Raw genomic sequence first — 25,346 nt, 5'->3', positions numbered from 1 at the left:
AGACAACAATATGCAATGTATTAATTATTGAAACTGTCCTATTAATCGGTTTGGAAACTGTCTCATTGCTATTTGTTTCTCAATAAAATTAAATAAAAATAAAATAATCTCAAAAAAAAAAAACCCACAACAAATTGTGCTGCTATAAACATTAGTGTACATGTATAGCTGTGGTATGATTTCTTAATTCTTCTGGGAAGTTACCCAGAAGGGCATTAGCTGGGTCAAATGTAACCTCCAATCCTAGTTTTTGGAGGAATTTCCATAATAATTTCACTAGTCTGCACTCCCATCAACAGTGGAGAAGGATTCCTTTTTCCTTACAGTCCCTCTAGTATATTTCATTGGTTGTTTTCTTGATAAGGGCCATTCTTTCTTGTGTGAGATGAAATCTAAGCATTATTTTAATTTATCTCTTGAAGACCAATGATGTTGAACTTTTTTCATATATTTATTTGCTGTTCGTATTTCATCATCTGAGAAATGTATATTCATCTGAGATGCCCACTTTTGAATTGAGTCTTTAAATTTGGGAGGTTTGAGTTTTGAGTTATTTTTGATAGTAATCCTTTGTCTGAATAATAGCTGGCAAACATTTTTTCCAGCATTGTGGGTTGCCTCTTCACTCTGTTGGTAGTTTCTCTTGCTGTGTTAAAGCTTTTTAATAAGATTGAGATCCCAGTTGTTGATTCTTTGTGGTAGTTCCTATGTCACCAGTATTTTCTTCATAAAGTCTTTGCATACACCAGTGCCTTCAAAAGTTTTACCTATTCTATATTCCAGGAGACTTAATGTTTCTGTTTAATATTTAGGTCTTTCATCCATTTCATTATTTTTATTTTTTTCCATTTCAAATTTAGTTTAGTGCATGGTAAAGATAGGTCCATTTTTAATTTTTGGCATGTGCAAACCCCATTTTTTCTGGCACCATTTATTAAAGAGGCTGAACTCTTCCAGTGAATGTATTTGACACCTCTGTCAAAGATAAGGTGGCTAAATATGTTTGAAGTTGTATTTATATGTTCTAATCTGTTCCATTGATCTTTGCATCAGGTTTTCGGTTTTTTTTTTTCCCAAGTACCACACTTTTTAATCACAGCTTTCTAGTATAATTTCAAGTCTGGGATTGTGATGCCCTACTGCCTTGCCTTTGTTGCCCAAATTTGCCTTTGCTATCTTAGGTATCTTCTGCTTCCAAGTGAATTTTAGGATTGTTTTGTCTAATTCTGTGAAGTATGCTTTTGGAATTTTGATAGGAGTTGCCTTAAATCCAAATAACAGTCTTGGAAAGTATGGCTATTTTCACTGTATTGGTTCTTCCTACCCAAGAACAAGTGATATCTGTCCATTTTCTGATATCCTCTTTAATCTTTTATCCTCTTTTATCAGATTGAGATAAAGATACATTCTAATTTTCTGTAGAGTTTTTATCATAAATAGGTGCTGTACTTTGACAAAAGCTTTTCTACATCTATTGAGATGATCATATGATTTTTGTCCTTGGTTTAGTTAATATGATGTATTACGTTTATTCATTTATGCATGTTGAACCATCTTTGCGTGCTTGGGAAGAATCCCACTTGGTCATAGTGTATAGTTGTCTTCATGATTTGCTGTATTCTGTTTGCCAGTATCTTATTCAGGATTTTTCATCTATGTTTATTGGGGAGATTGACGTGTAGTTCTCTGTCTTAGTTGTGTCCTTCTCTGGTTTTGGTATCAGGGTAATGCTTGCTTCCAGGAATGAATTTGGACATTTTGCTTCCCTTTCAGTTTTATTAAAGAGTTTGAGAAGTTGTGGTGTTAGGTGTTCTCTTTCTTGTAGAATTCAGCAGCTAAATAGCTCAGTGGGGCCACGGGTTCGATTGCCAGGCCTGCTGTGCCAGCCCTGCCCCTTGGGTGCACTGAGATGGCAGTTGAGACTGGGCATGGTGGTACGTGCCTGTAATCCCAGCTCTTAGGAGGCTATAAACAGGCAGATCACTAAGAGTCTGATCTAGTAGTCTGATCTAATACTCCAATCTAGTAGTGAGACCATGAACACCCTCTAGACCCTTTCCTAAAAATACAACAACAACAACAAAAAGTGGAATTCAGCAGTAAGTCCACAAAGATCTGGGCTTTTCTTTGTTATTTAGAATTTTTGTATCTTCTTGATTCAACTTTGGTAATTCATGTGTATCCAGGAATCTGTCCATTTCATCTGCATTTTCTATCTTATTATAATACAAGTTTTCAGAATAAGTGTACACACTGTTCTGGATTTCTGCAGGATATGTTGTGATTTCACTCTTTTCATTTCTGATTGTGTGGATTTTAATGTTTTCTGTCCTTATTTGGGTGAGGTTGGCCAAGGTTTTGTCGATTTTTATTTAACTTTTCAAAGAACCAACTGTTCAATTCATTGATTCTTTGTATTATTTTCTTAGTCTGCGATACATTAATTTTTGCTCCAATCTTTATAATTTCTTCCCCTGTACAAGTCTTTGGCTTAGTCTGCTCTTGCTTTTGTAGGGGTTTGAGGTTCATCATTAACTGTTTATTTGTGCTTGCTCTGTTTTCCTAATATGGGTGTCTACTGCTATAAATTTTCCTCTTAGGACTGCTTTCATTGTGTCCCCATAAGTTCTGGTATGTTGTATTGTCATTATCATTCTATTGTAGAAAATGTCTAATTCCTTCAGTTTCATGGGTGACCTGTTCATTGGTTGTTCAGGATGTTGCTGTTTCATTTTCATGTATTATAGAGTTCTTGTGGGTTTTTTTTTTTGCCATTGATTTCCAATTTCATTGCACTGTGGTCTGATAATATGCATGGGATAATTTCAGTTCCTTTACATTTACTTAACTATGTTCTATAAGGTAGTATTGGTCTATTTTGGAGAATGTCCTATGTGCGGCTGAGAACAATGCGTATTTTGACATTATGGGGTGGAACATTCTGTAGACATCTCTGAAGTCCATTTGTTCAAAAGTTTGGTTTAGTTCTAATACTTCATTGTTGATTTTTTTTTTTGGTTCTAGTTGATCTGTCTTTTTGTGACAGTGGGTGTTGAGAACCATGTAGAAAATAATAAAAATACCTTAGTGTGTTTTGGATCCTGATGACTACTAGTGGCTGGGTAGCTGCTATTTACAGATCATATGATGTAACTATGACAGAGTAAGCAAATAAATCCCCACATTTTTTGTTTTCATCTGTTATGTTGTTCTAAAGTAGAATTATTTTCAGACAGAAAACAGAATGAGAATTAAAGTCCAAACTAGATAAGGAAATAGTATATCTTTTTTTTTTTTTTTTGTCTTTAGAGTAAGGTGAATTATAGTGTTAAACTGTTTTGGAATATGTTTGATTAGTGGTTTTTTTTTTTTTTTTTAGCTTAAGATTACACTGGACATTTAGTAATTGTTAACTGATCTAAGAATTTTCCTTTATGAATGAGAACAAAATTTGTAAACCACCGTGACTTGACCACACTTACATCAATAGTGATTGAGAAGTTATAAAGAATTTTGTGAATAGGACAAAAGCAAAGTCAGAGGTGAAGTCCAATTACTGGTATATAGACTAATTTTGTGAAATAGTATTGATTTATTAAATAAATCAGACTGTTGTGGAACTTTTTTTAGAAAAACTAAGTTTGCATGTGTTTGTAGATATACACACTTTCCAGGCATTATTCAGTAGGAAAACCCTTTCTAAAGCATATTATAAATGAAGATAACCACATTTTCCCAAAGACTTACAGTGCAGGATGGCATTTAAAAGGAAGTAAGCAATTAGCAATTAACTTTAGTTTTTATAGGCATGCCAATATACTTGCTAAGCATCTTTGTCTTTTGATTCTAGATGTGCTTAGAATTCTGTAAGAATGTAAGCCAAACTGAAGGCATCTCATAGAAGAAAAAAATCCAAATAGGCTCTTGTTTTTTATAATACTGAAATAAAGATGATTTTACAGAAATTCTAACTAAGTCATTAACTCTTCTATAGTTTTCTCTCCATATTAGAAACAGTTTGCACTGCACAGGAACATGTCTGGCCCTACTTGAGAGGACTTGTTCCTTTTGCCTCCTCTTTATTGCTAATAAGACCCTGTAGTGAAGACTTCTGATGAGAAGGATTCCTTTACTCATTTGCAAGGTTCCAAACATCTTGAGGCCAGGTATTTTGATTATATGTTTCTTAGTAATTACTTGCAAAAAGCCTTGCAGATAGGGGAGTTTGTGAAATTGTAAAGTATTAATCATTTTATTGAAAACTAATGAATCTACCAGATTGGTTGTATTTAAAAATGGTTAGTTAAGATAACTTGCCTTTAGCAGTAATAATCATGTAATCTACTTGTCAGCAAATTTATTAAAGTTCTTTGTGAGAATCCCTGGCCAACCTTTAAAGTTATATTCTTGAAAAGGGCTGTTGTTACTGGAACTGTTGTTGACAATACTGTGGTTGACAAGATAACCATTATATGGAAAATAGAAGTTTAAAGAAAAAAATTCTCTAGAAGTTTCTGAGGGCTTTTATTAAACATAATAGAACCATTTCAAAACAACTCAGGTTTGTTTTATCTGGAGGTGAACTGATCAGGAAAGTTGTAGTGTGATCTGCTATGGCAGAGTCTCTAAATATTGTTACTTGGCTTGTACTTATTTTTAAAATATTTGAGCCAGTCCAGAATAACAAAATGTTTTGTTTTGTTTTTTTGGCGGAACCAGGGATTGAACTCAGGCTCTTGTGCTTGCCAGGCAAGCACCCATTCCACTGAACTATCTACCCGGCCCAAAATAACAAAATGTAATAGCACCTTTAGCATTTGTATTGCTGGCCCCTGATTGTGGTCATCAAGGATATGTGTCTCTGGGCCTTGTCTTCTCTTAAATATATTGAGAAGGTGGAACATAGTTGTTTAATCTTTTTAAGTTAGGTAGAAACAGGAAGTTAGAAAGGACTAGGCTTTATGAGGAGTCAGTGGAAAAAGAGATCACATTACAGCTGTGGCTGGAGGTAAATTCATTGTAGGCCAGGCATTCAAGATAAAGATGGAATGACTAGATCTATGTATCTCCCTGAGGAGTAAACATTATCCTATAATCTGTATGCTAAATAGGTATCAGTCACCTGATGACTTAAGACCTTCTAATTCATCTCTTCCAAAAAAGGTCCTTGTTCTTTCCATGTACACTTACTAAATTATTTGCTTCTCCATTGGATCAATATTACCTAAGAGGCTATAGTTGTTATCTTATTGATTGATCTTATTGGTTGTCCTACATTATACCCACGTTGTGGTTTTACCCTATAAAACCTCTATAAAGTGAAGTCTATGGTAATAAACTTTCTGGATCCCTGCTATCTCCTGATAATATTTCCTACTTTTAACCACTGTTGTTCCTCAGAATTCATTCTTCTCTTTTGAGGAATACAAACTCAGAATATAGGGCATCTAGCAGGTTGGAATTACATTTCCCCTGTGTCAGTTGGAGGTTTGGTACCTACCTTCATGGTTTCCTGCAGAACTATTGACTGGTTTTCTTTTGGCCATTTTCTCTTTTAATTTTACATTTTTCTTTCTTTTAGGCACAGCTAGGAGGATGACATTAAATCCTAAGAAGTTTAGCTCCCCTGTGCCTGAGTTCCCCCACAGTTCTCATCACTGGAGCTAAGTAAAGGCATGGGAGAGAAGGGATGGTTCACTGCATGCTAGGAGCTGTATTGGAGTGGTGTTAAATTTTTATTCTCCCTGGGAGGGATTTTTTCTGATAAGGTTAACTTTGAGATTGTTACAGTTTTTATTTTTGTGTTTTGATTAGAGGATACACATACAGGATAAACAATTCAAGGGGCTATCGAGGATGAGCAAGTGAAAAATAAGTATTTCCATTCAACCACCTAGGTGACTTCCCCACCCACCTACGGGCTCTTGTTTCCCAGGACAGTCACTGATCACTGTGTATTTCTGTCTGTAAGCACCAGCAATTCAGAATGGTGCTCAGAACCTGCTGTGAGCCCCCTCCCTCACTTACAATATGCTGTGGGAATAAATCCCTACCAGTACTTACACATTTGCTTCATGACTTAATGGCGTAATTGATAGTCAGTTATGTTGTTTCAAATCTTTTGCTACACTGTGAAGTTGGTCTTGCTTATTTACTTATAAAAGCCTTTAGATTACTGTTAGGAATGCATTTTATTATTTTATAAAGTTTACTCAATGAGTTGGACACAGTGTTTCTTAGAAATGTTTCCACAGGGAGGAGCATGGCAGGTCACTAAATGTCAAATGTGTTACCATCAATGTCTTTAGCGTATAGTGGTATTTTATGTGGGAATTGGCATAATTCATATAGTATAGCATTCTGAAGGGATTACTGTGAATTAGAAGTTTTCTTTTTCTGCTGTGTAAAAATTTCATTTTGGATCTGATTGAACTTTATGTGTAGAGTTTTAGCCATGTGAATTAAGCGTGGGGCAAAGGAACATATAGGCTACTGTAAAGAAACCTAAATAGGTATTTCAGAATTCCAAACAAGGTATTACCTGGAATCCTGTCAACTTTTCCCCCTTCTCTTATGGGTCAGATATATTAAAGATTGTTACTTAATGTAAAATCCTGACGAGAACAATATGTAATACAACAATCATTGTTAATTTCTTATCATCTTGTTTTGAGATTCTGTATCTTTTTTTTTAGGAATTCAGTAGTGGTTGTTATCGTACATATTGTTGTCTTCAAATTAGTTGTTCAGATTACCTGATATAAGCATGCAGAATTGGCCCAAAAAAGGTTATAACAAATTTAAAAGGAGAAAAAACATTAAGCTGCTCTTTTCAATAGACCAGCAGAAATCTGCGTTACAGTTATCCAAGTTTGTTTTCTTTTTCTTATTTTTTACTGTCTTTAAAACAAACAGACATATAAGTAAACAAAAAATCTTGAATTTTATTTTATTTTATTTTTTTCCATAATTTTATTGAGAAACAAATAGCAATGAGACAGTTTCAAACCAAATTGGTAGGACAGTTTCAATAATTAACACATTGCATACATTCTTCCTAGTGGTTAATTGCTGTACAGAATCTTGCATTTTAGAATGAAAATTTCTTTGGGAATTACATTTTATTGCTGTTTTTCCTTTTTTCAAGTATATTCACTATTGGGAAGGCGGTGTCTATGATAGATTATATAGACATTTCTTAATATTGAAAGAAAAGGTATTTGGTTAAGTAGACTTGTTTTCAGCTTTTTCTTTTTGAGGAAAATTAGCATCATTTTAAAAAGCCTTACAATTACTATTGTCCTATTTATGCAATTCTTAATGACCCAGGTAAGAATGAGTGAATAGCTAGGTAATGATATGTTTATTGTATGAACACAAGTTCAAATTTTCTACATTTAATTTTTCAATTAGTTAATTAGTATACTTTTGACATACATAATGATCATATTCATCATAGGGAAACTGTACCTATGTGTAGTCTATTTATTCCTCCCCTTCTCCTTATTCCTTCTGTCTCCTTTTGTAAAACTTTGTTTCCACTGTTTATCTTCCAATAAAAAAAAAAAAATCCCTTTACCTAATTCATTTGGCTTTCTTTCTGGCATCAAACTCATTGCTAATTCCTGTATTACTTCGCTTTTTCCACCTTTCTCTTGGTACAGGGTTTGGAGCCCAAGTATTCTATTATTGAGGGCTTCTTATCCTTTCCTAGTTTTGTTTTCTTACATGTATACATTTCTACTCTAGGGATAGATTATCCATTTGGGGTATGTAGAATATTGTGGTAAGAGAAGGTTAAGGAGAAATGATCAAAGTTTGAAGATGTGTCCTTCCTACTCAACATTCCTGTTGAAAAAGCGGCCATTGAAGTAGGTATACCAGTTGCAGTGGACTGTAGCTTTGTGTGTGTGTGTGTGTGTGTGTGTGTGTGTGTGTGTGTGTTTTGCTGCAGAGGTAGTTTGTTGTAACATTGTGGCTTTCTTTCCTTGTTCCATGGAGTGTTTCTACCAATCTTTTAAGGGTTTTGTCAGCTGTTTCTTTGTATGTAGAACCATTTACTATTGTTGACTTTCCCTTTTTAAAAAAAAATGTATTTAGTATGGTGTGTACACGGTCCCACTACACAGATTGGACTCAGTGGTCCTCCTGTTTTCAGGCTCCCAAGTGCTGGGATTACAGGGGCATGCCACCACATCCAATCTCAGTCATCATCTCAGCATACCCTGGGGATGGGGTTGGCAGGGCAGGCCAGGGATCACACCCAGCCCCTGAGGCTGCCTAAGCAGGCTCTTTAATCTGCTGAGCTATCTGGCTGGCACTTACTCTCTGCTTTCTTGAAGCATATTAAAAATATATACTAAAGGTATTATTTTTATGGATTTTTTTATGTGTCTGATTCAGGAGAATATGAGCTTTTTGAGAAAGTGTTTTGTTCATATTTGTCTTCATGATAGACAGTAGTAATAGATACTATTACATGATAGACAGTAGTAATAGATTACAGTAGTATTAGATAGTGCTCAGTAATTTTTAAATTAGTGAATACTTCATTGGAAAGTTTAATACACCTCATTTTTTCACAGAAGGCAGAATTATTTTGATTTCTATGGATGACTTTAAAAGTTGTTTTATGACTTGCTGTCTAAAATTTTATAAGAAAATCAGGGCAACTTTAGTTTTCTAGTCAGCACAATGTTTATCTTTTTTCATTATTTATGTAATCAAACCTGTGTAGATAATACCTGACCCTGTACAAATGGAAAATAAATTAAGTTTAATGTTTCTAGATTAATATGGCTGTTAATTTCCATACAATGCCAAGTCCACATGTTGAAAACACATTGTTTATTTAAAAGCTTAAAAAAAGTTTGAAACATTTTTTAAAAAATTCTGCATGACAGCATATGATCCATCTTTATATTTGTGAAAACATTTTATTTTATTGATTTATTTTTGGGTACCAGGGATTGAACTCAGGACTCTGCACATGCCAGTCAGGTGCTTATACTGCTGAGCTATCTCCCCAGCCCTGAAAAGTTTTAAAAATATTTATTTATTCATTTATTTCACCAGCTCAGCCTGCCATGGAGGTGGGGCTGGCGTGGTATGTGGTGCCAGGGATTGAACTACAGTCCCAGCACTTGTCTAGGCTTGCCTACCAGGCACCTTACACTGCTGAGCTATATTGCTAGTCCCTGAAAACATAATAAAACAATTTATACCTTTTATTGGTAATAGAGAAAAGGTTACAGGGGCTGGGGAGATAGTTCAGTAGAATAAGTACTTGCCTGGCAAGAGAAAAGATTACATATTTCTTTCTCTCAAAAGTGTCATTTGTTAATATTTAGCACTTAGCATGTTTACATGTTGATGCATTTCATTTTAGCTTTGTTTCATTTTGTTACTGTCAATCCAAGTAGGTTGATTTATTGTTAAGTGTTAGAATAATTTTAGGCTTCTGATGGTACAGTTCTGGTTAGAGTCATCATTTAAGACTTCTGCAGATCAGTCAGATCTAGAGTGGTGATGTCTAACTTTAGCAAATCCCTCAATTCAAGAATACTTCTAAGATATTACTATATTACTTCATTTTGGAAGCTGTTACATTCTCTGTTTTGCTTTTTTTTTTGGTCTCAGCCCCATTATAGACTTTCATGTGTTGTGATGATGAATAGAGAGAAAACATAGCTATTTTGTTAAGAACTACATGGAGAGCTAGGTTCACTGACTAGCTCACTAGCTGAGTGATTTCTTCCTTACTTGCAGTGTAAAAGTCACATTTATATCTTGAGAAAACAACTATTGTTGCATATTATGGACTCCAAGAACCTCATATCCAAAGGGTATACAAGGGAAAGAATTACCACAGAATATTAAAGATGAAAACAGCAGAGATAAGAGGTAAAGGAAAGCTGTATAAACAAGGCAGTGAGTTTCAAGACTAAAGACTCTCTCTCTCCCCCTCCCCCCTCCCCTCCCCCTCCCCTCCTCTCTTCTCCCCCCTCCCCTCTCCCTCCCCCTGTTCTCCTTATATTCTTTTCGAGTGTTGCATGGAATTTCCTTAAAGCATCAGTCACAGTCTGCCCTAAGGTTTGTCCTCCCTTGTTGGTCTGGAGCTGGGAGAAGTGGGTTTCCTGGCCTTGTTGGTTTCCACTGTGTGGCTGTAAGCCTGGCTGGCCCTCTGTTGGTTTTGCTTAGGGAACACATGTTAGACTTAGACCAGTTACAACTCCTTTTTAGAAATAGTTTAAAATTTTATCTCAGTGTAAAGCTAAGGAGATTTTATTACCTACTTTTCTGGTGTTCTGCAAAAATGGCACCAATGAAAATTTATTTCTTGGCCCTACAGTTATTTATGGACTGTCATATAGTAATAGTAATGCACTATTAGCACAGTGCTGTATTTTCACTAATTCAGTTTGAAAAATTATTTTACTTATATTTTGATAGTTGAATTAGCCAATAGTTAAAAATTTGTTGTCTACTCTTCTTTTAAATTATGCATAATGGTATTAAAAATGATATTAAAATTGAATTAGCACTATAATTTTAGTAAGTGGATGTTGTCTGAAGCAGCTGTGCCTCCATTGAAGGAGTGTTGCAATAAATCCACTCCCCACCCTGTAGCTTTGTGAGAATAGTGTCTCTTTCACTTTATGAAGATGTCTTTGTCAGGGAAATAATAAAGCATTTGTGCAATATTTATATACTGCAAATTTACATTAGTAAATGTGTTGGAAACTTTTTAAAAGTTCACATACATATTATATATTTAAAAGATGCTCAAAAATCAAAGGCTGGATTTTGTAAATGGAGAGTATAAATCAGAGACAAAACAAAAAATACTGAGAAGGTCCTTTTATGAGTACATGATTTATTTCTTGCTCAGTGTTTTACATTTTGTAAGTAGTAAAAAAGTCTTAAAAAACCTTTATTGTATCTAGTGGTATTAAAAACAATATTGAGCTGCCTAAGTTTAACACTTGGAAGTTTTTGCTTATTTGTCTTACCAGGAAAATATGTTTTATATCCTTCAAATCCATAGCAGTGGTATGCTACCAGTAGAGTAAAATGCCTTGGAAATGTGGATATCTCAAAGTGTGTAGGAGTAAATAATTTTGAGAACTCATTGTTTTCAGATCTAGAAAGATTTTCTTTTTACTGAAGTAGGATATTCACTTGCAAAAACACAACTAGAGTAGTTGGCTTGTGCACCCTGAAATCATCTAGCTGCTTCCTGGTTACTGTGTGCTAGTTTCTAGGGGGCTTGTAATTTATTAATTTGGAACTACACAAACGCATTCTCATCAGCCACCTTTCCTCCAAATTTTGTGGAATGTGAGCCAAAGCTTTAGAGCCTTCCGTGATGTGTGTCTGAATTGAAACACTCACAGTAGTGCTGAGTTAGGTTGCTTTTATTAATTACTAAGGTCCATTTCTTTATCATCTGTAAAACACACAATTGATGATATGTGTACCATATAAAAGGTAATAGGGTTGTTTGAATATTAAGCAGGATAATATATACATACCTAATGTAGTACCCACTGGACAATGAAAGCTAAGCAAATGTGAACTGTTGGTAGGCAGCTGTTATTCCTGTGTAGTCTTCCTTTTCCTTATAGCTTTTCTGGCCTTTTGTTCAGAAATGCCTCCTTTGATGTCCTTTTGACTTCAGGGTGTTTCCTTGTCTCATACCCATATTTAATTAGTACTACTTTAAGGATCCTTGTTGACAGATTTTTCTTGACAAACCTTTGTTCATTTGCTTGTTGTTTTTTTTGTTGAAAGATCATGCAGACTAAGTACAACACCCTCAAGTCTTACTGCTTTTGCTGAAATGCTACTTAAAAGATATGTGAAAAAAAAACAGATATGTGATCTTTGCAGGCTAATTAACCTAGTAATTTTCTTGTCTCTTTAGTGAATAATAATGATACCTACCTCATACTTTTGAGGTGACATTAAGTAAGATTATATATATATATATATATATGTATATAGTTTATATTATACAGAATAAATGCTAGCTCTTATGAGCCACACTTAGTTTCTGCTTAATTTATTTGGCCCCCTGATGAATGTCTACCGTATTTTTTTAGTACTTTAGATATTGGTTATGCACAATAAGTCTTTCTTATTACACAGACCCACCTACCACAGCATTATTAGCACACTAGTAGCAGAATATAAGGAATACATATGTTAAACTCATGTACACATGTGATACTTGTTTATGAAGTGTTCCCTAGGATTTATAAGATGAGGTGTGTTGGAAGCAGCTGTATGGTATGGGTGTTTTGTGATACTGTGCTTGGAGCTAATGGAACTTGTAAAAAATGATGAATGACAGTTTCAATGTGATATGAGTACTTTTATTATATCCCATTTGGTGTTATAAGATGAATCCAAGGGCCGTTCAGGGACCAAATAATACTTAAGTAACTCAGAGCCTGATGATACATTTCTAAAATGTGCTTCTTAGTTATAGTAGGTAATATTTTCTTATTTTTGTGTGTCATTTTTGGCACAGTTGGCTTTATGTGTAATATTTTGTTTAAAGAATACAAAAGATAACCTTGGATTAAAAGTAGGGTTTGCCAAATTGTCTGTGGAATTACTTATTTGCTTCTGAGGTGGTGGTCTATGACTTTTCTGCTATTACATTTTTCTTACATTTGGCTGACAACAATTTATTGCAATTACATTATTTCTTGTTAACATCTACTGAATGAAATTCAACATGAACTTCTATTGTAATAGATATAACTATACCTGCTTACAGTTCTGAATGATCTGGGAAAAAGGTTGTAAAAAGTAAATGAAAGTATGTGTAACAGAATTCTTTCTATAATCATGGAAATTGACAAGGCAATTGATTTAGTGTCATCTTGAAGCATATTTTAGTAATGTTAACTTTAATGTCCACTTGGGTGAGTGTAGGGTAAGAGTTTTGCAGGTTCTCATCATTTCCTGTGATTATCCTAAAACACAATTTAAAACATAGTAGAGGGGTATACTTGCCTATGATCATGAAGAATATTGCATATAAATTGTTCTTAGACTCATTAAAAATATCATTTATCTCCAACTTTCACAAATAATTGACAGTTTTATGAGATTAGAAGGTTATAGGAATCATCCAGAAAATATATGTTAAAAATTCATGGATTTGTTTCTAAGGAAAGAAATGTAAAGACAAGTGGCAGTAAGAGAAATTATAGTAAGATCAGTTACTTATAGTTGAAGCTGGACAGCCTGGATCTAATTCCTGCTGTGCAGGTTACTTCCCATAGGGCTGAAATTACTACACTGAATATCTCCATCCTTCCCCTATAAATTGGGAGGATAGTTATAAAACTAACATAGCATGTTGTGAGATTATGTGTGTTAAATGCCTATCTGACAAATAGTAAATTCTCAATAAACAGTTTATAAAAGTCTAGAATAAGTTGTTACAGCTCAGTTTTGTGTCATCTTTTAAAAATACTCATTCTGCTGGAGATGCAGCTAAGGTGTAATCTTGAGTTTGTTGGCAACTGTAGGAGAGTTAAAGTGAGTAAAATGATTCACACTTTCGTCTTGGTTCTAAGTATATGTTGTTGGCAATGTGTCATTCCACTCTGCCCTCCAATGTGGGAATTGCATACATACTCAAGTTAGTAATTATGTTTCTCATCAGTAATAATGGCATTTGAGTGCTGTTACATCACTTCATATCCCTTTTCTCTGTGAGTCATCTTATACTAAGTGTAGGAGTTACTCGTCAGATTTGGGGGATTCCTGGAAATCAGCAGTGATACTGTCTCTTCATAAGTAAGGCACAGGAGATAAACATCTTCTCTGTTGGCTCATTGGAAGTGAATGGGGCTTCCGTCTTGCTTGACATACCCAATGGATGGCGCTAACACAGCCATACTACCCCAGCATTGTGCTAAGGATAGGTGGCCTCCTGTGTGGACAGCAGAACTGAGAGAGCATCTTTCTAGAGACACCAGGAGCGGGACCAGTCATGTTTGGCTGCTTCATTCAGATCCTTGACCCTCTTGCCTTTGGTACTGGAAGTTGAACCCCAGGCCTCAGCGCTGAGCTATATTCCCAGGCTCTCTTTTATGTTTTGTTTTGAGATAGCTAATTTGCGCATGCTAGGCTTGCCTCACCCTCCCAGAGTGCTAAGATTTCAGATGTGCTTCACCATGTCCAGTTGGAGACCCTTGATTTGTAGAGACCTTCTGCACCCTTTGGAGGAGGGGTGTGGGAAGTATGGCAGAAGACATTGAGTGTTGCTGTGACTACAGGCCACACGTGGACTTGACTTGTTGTGGAAGAACATAGCCAAAAGAACAGAATCTTTGGTAAAGAGAGTGAGAGAGTGCTATTATTAGACTGGGAGCAAGATAAAGACTGGGAGCCCACAGAGTAGTGGAACACAGACCGGTCTCTGGAGTCCTTCATCTTCTAAGGGCCTCTACTTATGGAAGGCTTCGTACTCATCAGAAGTGCTGATGTAAAAGAATAGAATAGGACTTTTTATTTGTCAATTTTACCAGAGTAATAATTTTAAATGTTACCTTGAAATAGAATAAAAAGTTGAGTAAATATGTAAGAGAAAGCTAAGAAGTTTTAGTAGAAGTATACTTTTTCAGCAGCATTGTACCTGATGAGTCAAATTTTAAACACATATGAGTATATTAAATGTCTACTTTGTTGAATAATTAACTTTATTAACTTTTTAATCATTGTAAGAAATACTTAGTGCTTAGCATGTACTAGGCATTGTGATAGGTAGTGATAGATATAGTACTAGAGAATACCGAGATGGATAAGACATGCCATTCTTTGTGGAAATTATAGTTTAACAGAGAGGACATGTAAATAAATAGATTCTGGGCACCAAATGTGGAAGTATAGTAGATCAAAACCACACTAGTAATAGGTAGTGTGAGATGATTAGATTTGATAAATAACAACATGAGCAGTTATTGTTTAGAATTCTAAAAATTATTTTATTTCTTTCTGGAAATTGGGAAGCAAGAAAAGAAGCTTGCCTAGGAATTATTAAAATATAACTTATTTCTCTTTAGTTACAGAAACTTGAAGTACCAGTTTGGTGCTATGTGCTCTATGTATAAGGAACACATAGCAGTATCGGTGACTGCCTTATTGTTGGTGTGTTTTTTTTTTTGTTTTTTTTTTAAATTCTCAGTGATCTTAAAAATATATGCTTACAAATAAAACAACCTACCAGTTCAACATACTTCATCTGTCTTTTTGCAGAAGGAATGGCAGGACATGGAGAGTTGTGAGGACTATTAGAGGATGACTGAGGTGGCAGCTGGAGGCTGAGTAGGCAGGAAGTGATTTGAGCAGCAGCATTGCAGATGTGCATAGAACACAAAGTCTGTGAATACAGCCTGCCTGCTGCTCAGTGGGCCTGGCAGTGCCCTTCAGGGCTGAGGACTGCTACGACTGAAGGAAGAAGCCAGGCTAATAGAACTTTGCTATGGCATTTGGGCTTCTAATTGGAATTTACTGGAAGAAATGCATTATGCAAGTTTGAGAAAAAATTCAAAACTATTTAAAATGTGGTGTAATGGAGATACTGATAATAATGCTAATAGTTATATAAGGAATATTTTGAATGTAAAGTTATAAATCATTTATATGTTGATAAGTAAAAGTTAATATTGAAGAGCCTAGGTTTGTTTTTAATGATTTTGTTGTATTAGATACTGAATGTTAATCTAGAAAATAGGAAAATCTATATGAGAACTTGTTTTGGACAAGAAATGTCTCGGCAGACTTGAGTTTAAGGCACCCATTTTACATCCAATATTCAGTGGCCCTACTTTTTATCACAATTATTTGTGCTGTTTTTATAATTGCAGCTATCATTAAGCTCTTTTATTGTTGTTTACCAAGAAAAAAGAAAAAAAGGCAAATGATTTTCAAGGATTAATACATAAGCTGGGAGAGAATAGAAGAATTAAATTGTTTTCTGAGGTTTTACATTTTTGAAAAGCCACTTGTGTACCATCGAATTGATGCAGGTATGAAAGGTAGAAGTGGGACTGGACCATAGTCTATTGGCTTATGGATGTCTTCCTGGTGGGGGGAGCTGTGGTGCATAGCCAGCTGGTGGGCAGCTTGTTACACCCAACTGGACTGAACCAGCATGGTGCTGGGTGTGGGGGGCTCACCTGAGGGTTGTTTCTTAAGCATAAAGGTAGAAATAGAGAAGCTGTAGAGAGGCTGGTGGAGAAGCTGTCTTGAGAGGCTGGCTCTCTTGGGCTGTTTTGCGGGGAGACCTAGTCATGCTGGCTGTCCTGATGAACTTGGCTGTTCTTGTTGGAGGAGGAGCTCAGGACCTTGTTGTTGCTGATAATGGCTACTGTTCACTTTGGGGTAGCTCGGATCCTCATCTCTAGTATTACTTCCTGGCTCTGGAGGGGAAGATGGTGCACAGCTCAGTCTCCCGGAGAAGCTTGTCATGTTGGCTTTCCTGATGGGAACTGTGCTTTCCTCATCCTTGGAGGAGCTCGAGACCTCACTGTTGCTGAGGATGGCTGTGGTACTTCTCAAGGGAGCTCTGGTTCTTAGTGTGATTGTTGCTTCCTGGCTCCAGTGCAGATCCTTCAGTTTTCTAACACAGATCTTTCATCCTGCTGGCACAGACTTCCTAGCTTCACCACTGACCTTTTGGCTTTCGCAGCACAGATCTATGAAAGAGGCCTGCATGACATTGTCGTGGGTGCTAGGCCTCCAGTTGCATCTGTGAGAAGCATTGTTTTGGGTTCCAGGTTTTCAGCTGAACTCATGCAGGATGTTAGGATCCAGGCCCTCAGATGGATTCTTTTGGTCTTTAGTGTATGGACAAGTTTCCTGTTCTTTGTATATGAATTTTTGGGTGATTCATTATAAAATGATTTCTAATAGTTTCTTTATCCTTTGTGTGTGTATGTGAGTATGTCTTTGGGCAAGCTTATTACTAATAATGTTGGTAATCTGTATGTTGTTTTGAATTCATTCCCTTCATGAAAATACTTTGTTCTAGTTCCAAGCAGCTGTACATTTGGCACCTGGAAATGTCTAAATACGTTGTATTAGCTTTCTGTCACTGGAACTGTGTTAGGCTGACACATAGAATTTAAAGGAAGAAGGGTTTATTTTGGCTTATGGTTTATGAGGCTTCAGTCAACAGTTGACTGGCTCTGAAGCAGACAAGTAAAGCTGCTCATCACATGGGAGCCAGGAAGCAGAAAGTGAGGGAAAAAATATACCAGGGACAGAATATACCCTTCAAAAGGTAACTGCCTTCCTGCATTTGGGTTCTACCTCCTGGTAAGTCCATCCAGCCATGAACTCACTAATTAGATTGGTGTTCTCACAATGCAGTTACCTTTCTGGATCCTAGCTCTGCACATTGTTGCGTTGAGGGGTCAAACCCTCAGTAAATGAGCTGGGGAGCCCTTGATATTTAAGTCATACCATATGACCTCTTTTGACTTAATCATATGTCTGCCTTTTTTATTTTGTTAGGATTTTTCTGACACATTAAAAGGGTAAGAAAGATTTAAAATGAAAGTATATGTCAGGACTGTCACAGTAGAGAAGAGAAATTGGGTCCAATCCCAGAGACACAATGGCAGAGATTTGTGAGTAAGGTTAAGGAGGGTGGTGGTCAGTGGATGAAAAGTTACTAAGAGGAGACCTGTGTGAGAGAATTCTTGCTGAAGGCAGGGAAGGCAGGCCAGGGAAATGAAATACCAGGGGTGAGAGGTGAGTACCCTGACCTTCTGTCATTGTATGTCATTGGTGGGGTGATTTTCGTTAAGGTGATTTAGCAGGATTCTTTTTTTTTAAGAGGAAATTTTATTTCATTTTTTATTAATTTATTTTATTTTTTATTTTTAGGACAGGGCTTACAGGGTCTCACTGTAAGGATCGGACTCGTAATGATCCTCCTGTTTATAGCCTCCCAAGAGCTGGAATTACAGGCATGCGCCACCATGCCCAGTCTCAGTTGCTATCTCAGTGTGCCCTGGGGGCAGGGCTGGCACGGCAGGCCTGGGGATCGAACTCCCAGCCCCTCCATCTACCTAAGCAGGTGCTTTAATCAGCTGAGCTATTTAGCCGGTCCTTTAGCAGGATTCTTACCACTATTGGGTTAGAAAGGATGAATGCAGGATAGAGCCAACATTTCGGCTTTAAGGAAGAGTTCAAAGGAGCCTGACTGCACTTGGTCAAGGAGTGTCAGTTCTGTCTGTTGTTGATTAGTTTTCCTTGTCTATCTTTTTCTTTCTTTCTTTCTTTCTTTCTTTCTTTCTTTCTTTCTTTCTTTTTTTTTTTCTTCAAAGAAGCATTACATAGGACGCAACTATGATTCCTTAAGTCTGCATGCTGTGAAACAAGTTACAATAAATTTAGTGGATTAAACAACATAAATTAATTCTTCTGTAGTTCTGGAGGTCAGATAGGCCAAAGCCAAGATGTTGGTGGGGCTGGTTCCTTCTGAAGCTGGGAGGGGAGAATCAATTTTTTTTTTTTTTTTTTTTTTTGCCTTTTCCCAGGATTAGGATGTGGAGATTTTGTTTTGTTTTTTAAGGGCGAGGGTCAGTATTCAGCTGACTACACTTTTTATAGCAAAAATGTGTTTTTATTTTCATATTTTTTTCTCAGAACGTTGCAAAGAGTGCTTTACAGTATTCTAGCCAGTAAATTTAATGCCAGTTGAATTCTCATTCCTTGCTATATGACCTGAAATTTTTCCCTCTCACTAGACTTGAGAGATCTTTTGCTTTTGTTAAATATTACAGCTAGCTTAAACTGAGCATAAACTTAATTTATTAAAGTCCAGTATAGTATAATTAATGTCCATAAACATCCCTCAAACAAAGATAGTACTTTTGTCAAGTGGTTTTCAAATTTATAGAACTCTGTCTACTTTAAAAAAAAAAAAAAGAGAAAGAAAACAGTAACTGGAAGAAGAAGAAATAGAACAGATGATTTAACAGTGCCACCCTGTAGTACTTACACACATCGTTTCATGGAATACTTGCTTTGCTTTTATATGTGGTATGTTAAGAATGTTAAAAACCACTGCTATACTATGTGCTTTCTTACTGTCTGAATCAGTGACTAAAATTTTTCACATTAAAAATTATCATTAGCTGGAAACATAACTATAATCCTAGCATTGAAGGAAACTGAGGCTAGACGAAAAGTTTCAGTCAGCCTTGGGCAACTAGTGAGACCCTGTGTCAGAAAAACAGGCAGGGAGGTAGCTCAGTGGTAGAGCACCCCAGGGCTAAGTCCCTAGTATAAGAAAATTATCACTGTATTGTGATAAGATGGAAAATGTACTTGGGAAGAACTTTTCTGCTTATCTTTAATAATAAAAAAATTTCCATGTTCCAGATTTTATTAAATGTACTAAGGATATGGCTAATTTTGAAACAGAAGATTAGGGCATATTATGAAGCTGTTGCATGGTTAAAGACCCCGTTTGTTATTAAATGGAATGCTGGGCGTGGGCTGGTGTGGTTCATAGTTGAGATCTACCCTGAAAGACATGTTTTCACCCTCAACAAATATCATCTTTGTTCTGGTGTCTGCAGTGCATGTAACACAGCAAGGTCCTTTCTCACCCTTGGAAAAAGACAGAATGCGTCTCAGATTTTTTAAAAGATTTCCTGCTTATTCACAAAGAATTTAAAGTATAGCTAGCTGCTTTCCGCTTTTTTGGTTGTGATTAATTGGAGCATGTGTGAGGTACCACCTAAGAGTTGTGGTGTGCTCAGGAATTATAATAATGAAATCTTGGAGTAGGTAGGTTACTCTATGAGGACTGAAGCAGCTGTCATTTCCCAAAGCCAGACTGATTATCCAACAAAAGGTAAAGTAATTTTAAAATTTGGTATTCTATAAACTTAATACTGATCTGTCAAAATGTACAATAGGGCTGTGCATGGAGGCCCAAGCCTGTAATCCCAGTCTTCAGGAAGGCTGAGGCAGGAGGATCACTGCAAGTTTGAGGCCAGTCTTGACTACATAGCGAGACCCTGTCTCAAAACAAAACAGTATGCTAGGAAAAATGATCTGCCAATTTTGTTTTGTTGGATTGAATTTGATATTTAGTAATTTTGTATTAATTTGGGACTAATTTAGCAGCATTAACCAAACTTTAGATTAAAAAGTTTATTTTCTTTCATAAATTTGTTTCCAAAGATACTTTTTAGGAGCATAGAACTAACGTGTTGATGAAGGAAGAAAGCTGACATTTAAAGGAGTTGTACCACACTGTTTTCCACATAGCTTTTTAAAATTTTTTTAAATGTAGGTATTTGGTACAGGGTCTCGCTATGCAGCTCGGACTCATAGTGACCCTCCTGTTTTCAGCCTCACCAGCTGTGTGTGCTGCCATGCTTGGACTTCCATGGTTTTATTTTTGACAGCAATTTTTTATTCAGCTACAAGTATGTAACAACCATATTGTTAAACTTTAACCACCATAATATTTTGGCAACGTATAGTATTTATTTTAAACTACATTTTTTCAGATAAACTTTTAAATTACAGCTTTGTCACACAAGAGGGTTATAAAGATACAATGTAAATTATGCTGCAATGCCTTCATTAAACTATTTGATAAAAATTGATGGCATGAAATGAAAGTATCCAACACCACATATGTCATTGCTGTGTACATGCCTAGAACTTTGTGCATGTTTGCACACAGATATGGTATTGCTGCTGCTGTGTTTTAGGGTAAACTCTTGTTCTTTCTATGGAATTTTTAAATAAACAATCAGAATGCATCCAAAGGAATTAGTATAGTTCTTAATAAGCTTCTCATCTACAGATCAGACATAAGAACCCTGCATAAAGATACTTCTTGTCCTCTATAAATATTTGCCTCACAGTGTGGATTAATAAATAAATTTCATGTTAGGAAAGATTGGCATTTCTACATTGTCTGTTAAAAAAAAGCAGATTTGGTTATATTTCACAAAATATTTGGCTTTAAATCCAGTCTCCTTTTAGAGTACATTCATAAATATTGCAAAATTTCCTTCTCACGGGGAAGCATAAGGTTAAGAAATGTATAAGGAAATTTAAAGATTAAGAGTTCATTTATTGTTGATTAGAATCAACTGCTCTGCTGACGTTACACACCCTTTCTCTCCAAACATCAGGAAACAATTTTATCTAATTCCAGTAGACCCTTGCTATGTGGTGATGTTTTTCTTCCCGGAAGTCTCTAGCCTGACAGTGATCTGGGAGAATCTCCTGTAGAAGCTTTGCCATAGCTTTCTTCTGAGGCTCAGCACCTTCAGTTTCCAACTCCACATGGATTCCAGTTTTTGCCTTTATACTTCTGAACTTCTCATTGTTTTGTCTGAGATATGGATGACGCTCAGGACCACTGTTGGGGTGTGGAAGAGACTGGGACTAAATAAAACTTCATGAAAGGAATTGATGAAGGCTCCTACATATAAAACAGGGTGATGAAAAACAAATATGTATTTCAGATTTATGTTTACGTACTTCATTGTGAAAATCTGACCAGCTAGTTTGTATTTTTGTTAACCCATTCTGTTTACTTATTCTACAGAGGACAGTATTAACATTTTATACTCTGGAAAAAACACTTGGTAGCATTTCCTTCTCCCAGACTAAAAGATTTATCAATTTCCATTTTGCTCTTTTTACTATTATAAAAAATCTTGTCTTTTTTTTTTTTTTTTGCAGGGGAGTCACTATGTGGTCTAGTCTGACCTGGAACTCCCAGTGATCTTCCTGCCTCAGCTTATTTGTGGCTGATTATCTCATTAATATAAATCTCTAGAGATGGAATTACTGGGTAAAGGATGTGCTTTTTAAAAGATTTCTGATAACATATTTTTTAATTATGTAATTTCCAAAATTTGTACATTTGTGTTTATTCTCAATACAAGGAACTATAAATTTCCCCATGCTGTGATAAATGAATATTATTAGTACATTTTTTGTTTAGTGTAAGGTAGATGCAAATTAATGTTTTAAAATTTATGTTTTTTTAGTTACTAATGATGGATTTTCATGCCTTGGTTTTCTTAAATTTAGATTTAATTTTTACCAGAGCTATAATTAGCATAGAGATTCAGCTGTCTGTAATAGACTTTTGTAAACAGCTGACTGCCAGGCTCCTCACTGCCCTCTGGGAGAAGTTAAGCTCCCTCCACCATGCAAGCTGATTGGTTTTGTGTCTACTTCCAGAGGGACAGGAAGCATGCCTATCACCACTTCCTGTTCTTCAGTTTTAGCTGTTATCATTAGTTTCCTACTTTGGAGAGTGATGGTTTGATTCTCTAGGATGTATCTACTCTGCCACACATACTCCTTCAGCTCTTGGGGAGTTATGAATGAAAGAGAATCCTGTGAATGAGTTCCCTTGTTTAAACCCCACCCTAACTGGGGTGGGGTTCCTTGAGGACCACCATTTCCTGGGCCTTTGGAAGCCAGGACAGGTCTCACTAATTCCTAAATTGTTATTTTGGAAGAGTTTTAGAAGAAATGGATATAAAAGTATGTAACCTATCTGTTGTCTTTAACTAGAAGTCTTTCTGTAGCATGGTGATGCAAGCTATGGAATGTGGAGGACAGGGGAAGATTCCAATCCTACCTTTTCTTTTTACTAGCTTCGTGACCTTGAACAAATTGCTTAAAATCTCTAGGCCTTATCACTGGTGTGGGATTACTAAGAATAACTACTTTTGTGTAGTGTGAGAATTAAATGTGGTAAGGCATGGTATAGTGCTAGGCTGAGTATCTTATTGTTTGCCAGGCATCTTAGTTGTTGCTGCTGTTGTGAATTAGTCTTGTGAATTTCTCACTCATATCTTCACCCATCTTTTCATTAGAATGTTGTTCTCCTGACTAGAGATGCAGTTTATACAATCTGTCTTTGTTCTTTTTATTTATAGGACTTGGGATATATAATCATACCAATACCATTTCATGTTAGGGTCTCTGCTTTGGTTGTCAGTTTTGTTTCTGAACGATATTCCCATTAAAGAAGAAAGGTTCTATGCTTGTGTGTGCATGTGCCTGTTGTAAAACTAGAGACAGAGACCAGCTAGGAGGTCATTGTAACTGTTGAGGCAACTGGTGAAAGCACACGAAAGCCTAAACAGGCAGTTTTTCATTTTGCAATACAAAATATTTTATAGCTGCTGATATGCATCTTACATGAATTTATTTTGAAAAAATTATCATAATTCTTAAAAACCTTTTTCAGTGATTTTCTTACCTTCTACCCCACTGGCTATTATCTGAAAATTTAGAGTTTTCCATTTCAGTTCCCATGTCTATAAAATTTTAGATCCAGAACTAACTCTTAAGGTCTACATAAGATTTATTATGTCCTGAGTGTATGCTGTTTTATTAAATTTACTTTCTTTTAAATCATATAATTAAAATGTAGATATGTTGATATTCTGAAGTTGTAGTTACAGATTTTTAAGTCATCTTCTTAAATTTATAGAATTTTGCTGATTTTTTCATTTTAGGCAATATTTTTAAAAAATTGTCTTAGTTTGTAATTATTTAACTTTGTTGTTCATTGAATCACAGTTCACCTAATTTGATCTTTCCACAGATTCAGACCAGGATGTAGCACTCAAGCTTGCCAAAGAACGAGCTGAAATCGTTGCTAAATATGACAGAGTAAGTATCCATATTTACTCTGTAAATTTCTATGTAAGAAAACCATACAAATAGGGATTTGGGTTTTTTTTTGTAGAGCTAAAATTGCAGAAGCAGTTTGTTTACTTCATGGGAACATTAAGCTCATCTGTTTTCCTCTTACTTTACCTCCAAATTCTCTCCTTTCTGCCACTGTAGCGTCTTGCTATTCAACCTCCAGGTCTGCTCCTCATGGGTCCTTGCCCTGGCTGTCCACTCTGTTGGATATTCTGTGTATCCTGATGCCTGCATGCCTCGCCCTAGCAAGTCTTTGCTCACACGATACCTTCTGAGGGAGCACTTCTCTGACCTCCACATTGGTTACTCACTGTCTATATCCTGGCACTCTGTATCCCTTTGATTTTTCATCATAACATTTACTATATCATCATTCTATATATTTTAAATATTTTATTTGTTGTCTACTTTCCTAGAGGGTAATACTGTCACGACAAGGATTTCTTTTGTTTGGTTTACTCTTGTATCCCAAATACCAAGAAGTTCTTGACTTATACTAGGTATTTAAGTATTTGAATGAGTATGGGGAATTTAATTGTGTGTTGTTATAAAACGACACTAACACAGATCTTAGATACTGTATTAATACATTCAGATGTAATTTATGTTAGCATTTTGTCCTATATTAGTGTGGAATCTTTCTTGTTGGGTTAGGAAAACACAGTTGGTGATTATATGTCTCTCACCTCCTGAAATTTATGAGTCATAACAATTATTTATAAATGTCATGTTTTCCATTTGCATCACAGTGTAATTATGTACTTTTTATTTTTGATAATTTGAGAATAGGAGCTACACAAAATTATAAGAAGTCATGTGGTCAGTGCTATGCCTCCAGGGAGTCGTGTGGGTAGTGCTCAACTCAGTTTTATTTCCGGAGTTTTTCAAGTTAGTTGTTTGAAACATCAGACAGTTCCAATTATTGTTTGTAGGTTTTACTGTGTTGCACGAAAAGCTTAGTTAGGTTATTTCACTGCTTAATTGATAGAAAACTGGTAAAAATATCATTCCTTCATGCTTGCATGCGCCTGCCTTACCCTGTGCAGTCACCACAAGGCAGCATGGAGCATTCTTTTTTTTTTTTTAATAATGCAGAGATGAGTTGAGCAGTTCTTGCTCACAACACATGGGCAGACATTATAAAATATACTTAGATTGAGGCCTCTGCTAGACAGTTGGGTGTTTGAGTCTAAATTTGAGGGATTTATGTACTTTCATTGCAGGCTCCTATGTTTACCAGTGTTAGTTAATAGCCTGTGAACAAGTAATAACCTAGCAGAGAAATGTGCTGAGGGCAGTACTGTGGGCATTTCAGCTGAAGAGTTTTCCATGACAGAGTCACAGCATTACAGAGACTGGAGGAGACCTGCAAGAGGCATTGTCATGGAAATGGAAGAGGGGATTGAGCAGCACAGCCAAGTATGTCTGTTCTTTTTGTGAGGACTGTAGAGTGAAATGGTATGACAGCAGATGGCCAATTTTTATTGGAAAGAGTGGTTTCAGGGCCCGTAGAGCTGTGCAGCAAAGCAAGAGAGAGATGAGGCATATAGTCTGTTCCCCTGAGAAACTGGAATGAAAGACAAGAGACACCCCCCCCCCCC

General features: G+C 36.0%; 1 protein-coding gene across 3 annotated transcripts in view; it reads left to right on the top strand.

The window, feature by feature from the left end:
* The window catches only part of Usp6nl (USP6 N-terminal like), a 169,559-nt gene that overhangs the window by 75,298 nt on the left and 68,915 nt on the right, over positions 1–25,346 (top strand). For all 3 annotated transcript variants that reach the window (XM_023701330.1, XM_023701329.1, XM_004641268.2), the window contains one exon: positions 23,642–23,709. In XM_023701330.1, coding sequence (XP_023557098.1) covers positions 23,642–23,709 — 68 coding nt within the window. The remainder of the gene's footprint in view (positions 1–23,641; positions 23,710–25,346) is intronic.

The sequence above is a fragment of the Octodon degus genome, unplaced genomic scaffold (genome assembly GCF_000260255.1).
Source record: "Octodon degus isolate 3935 unplaced genomic scaffold, OctDeg1.0 scaffold00133, whole genome shotgun sequence".
Classification (NCBI taxonomy): Eukaryota; Metazoa; Chordata; class Mammalia; order Rodentia; family Octodontidae; genus Octodon; species Octodon degus.
Note: the sequence above shows the minus strand (reverse complement) of the source record. Positions and strands in the feature narration are given on the sequence as shown.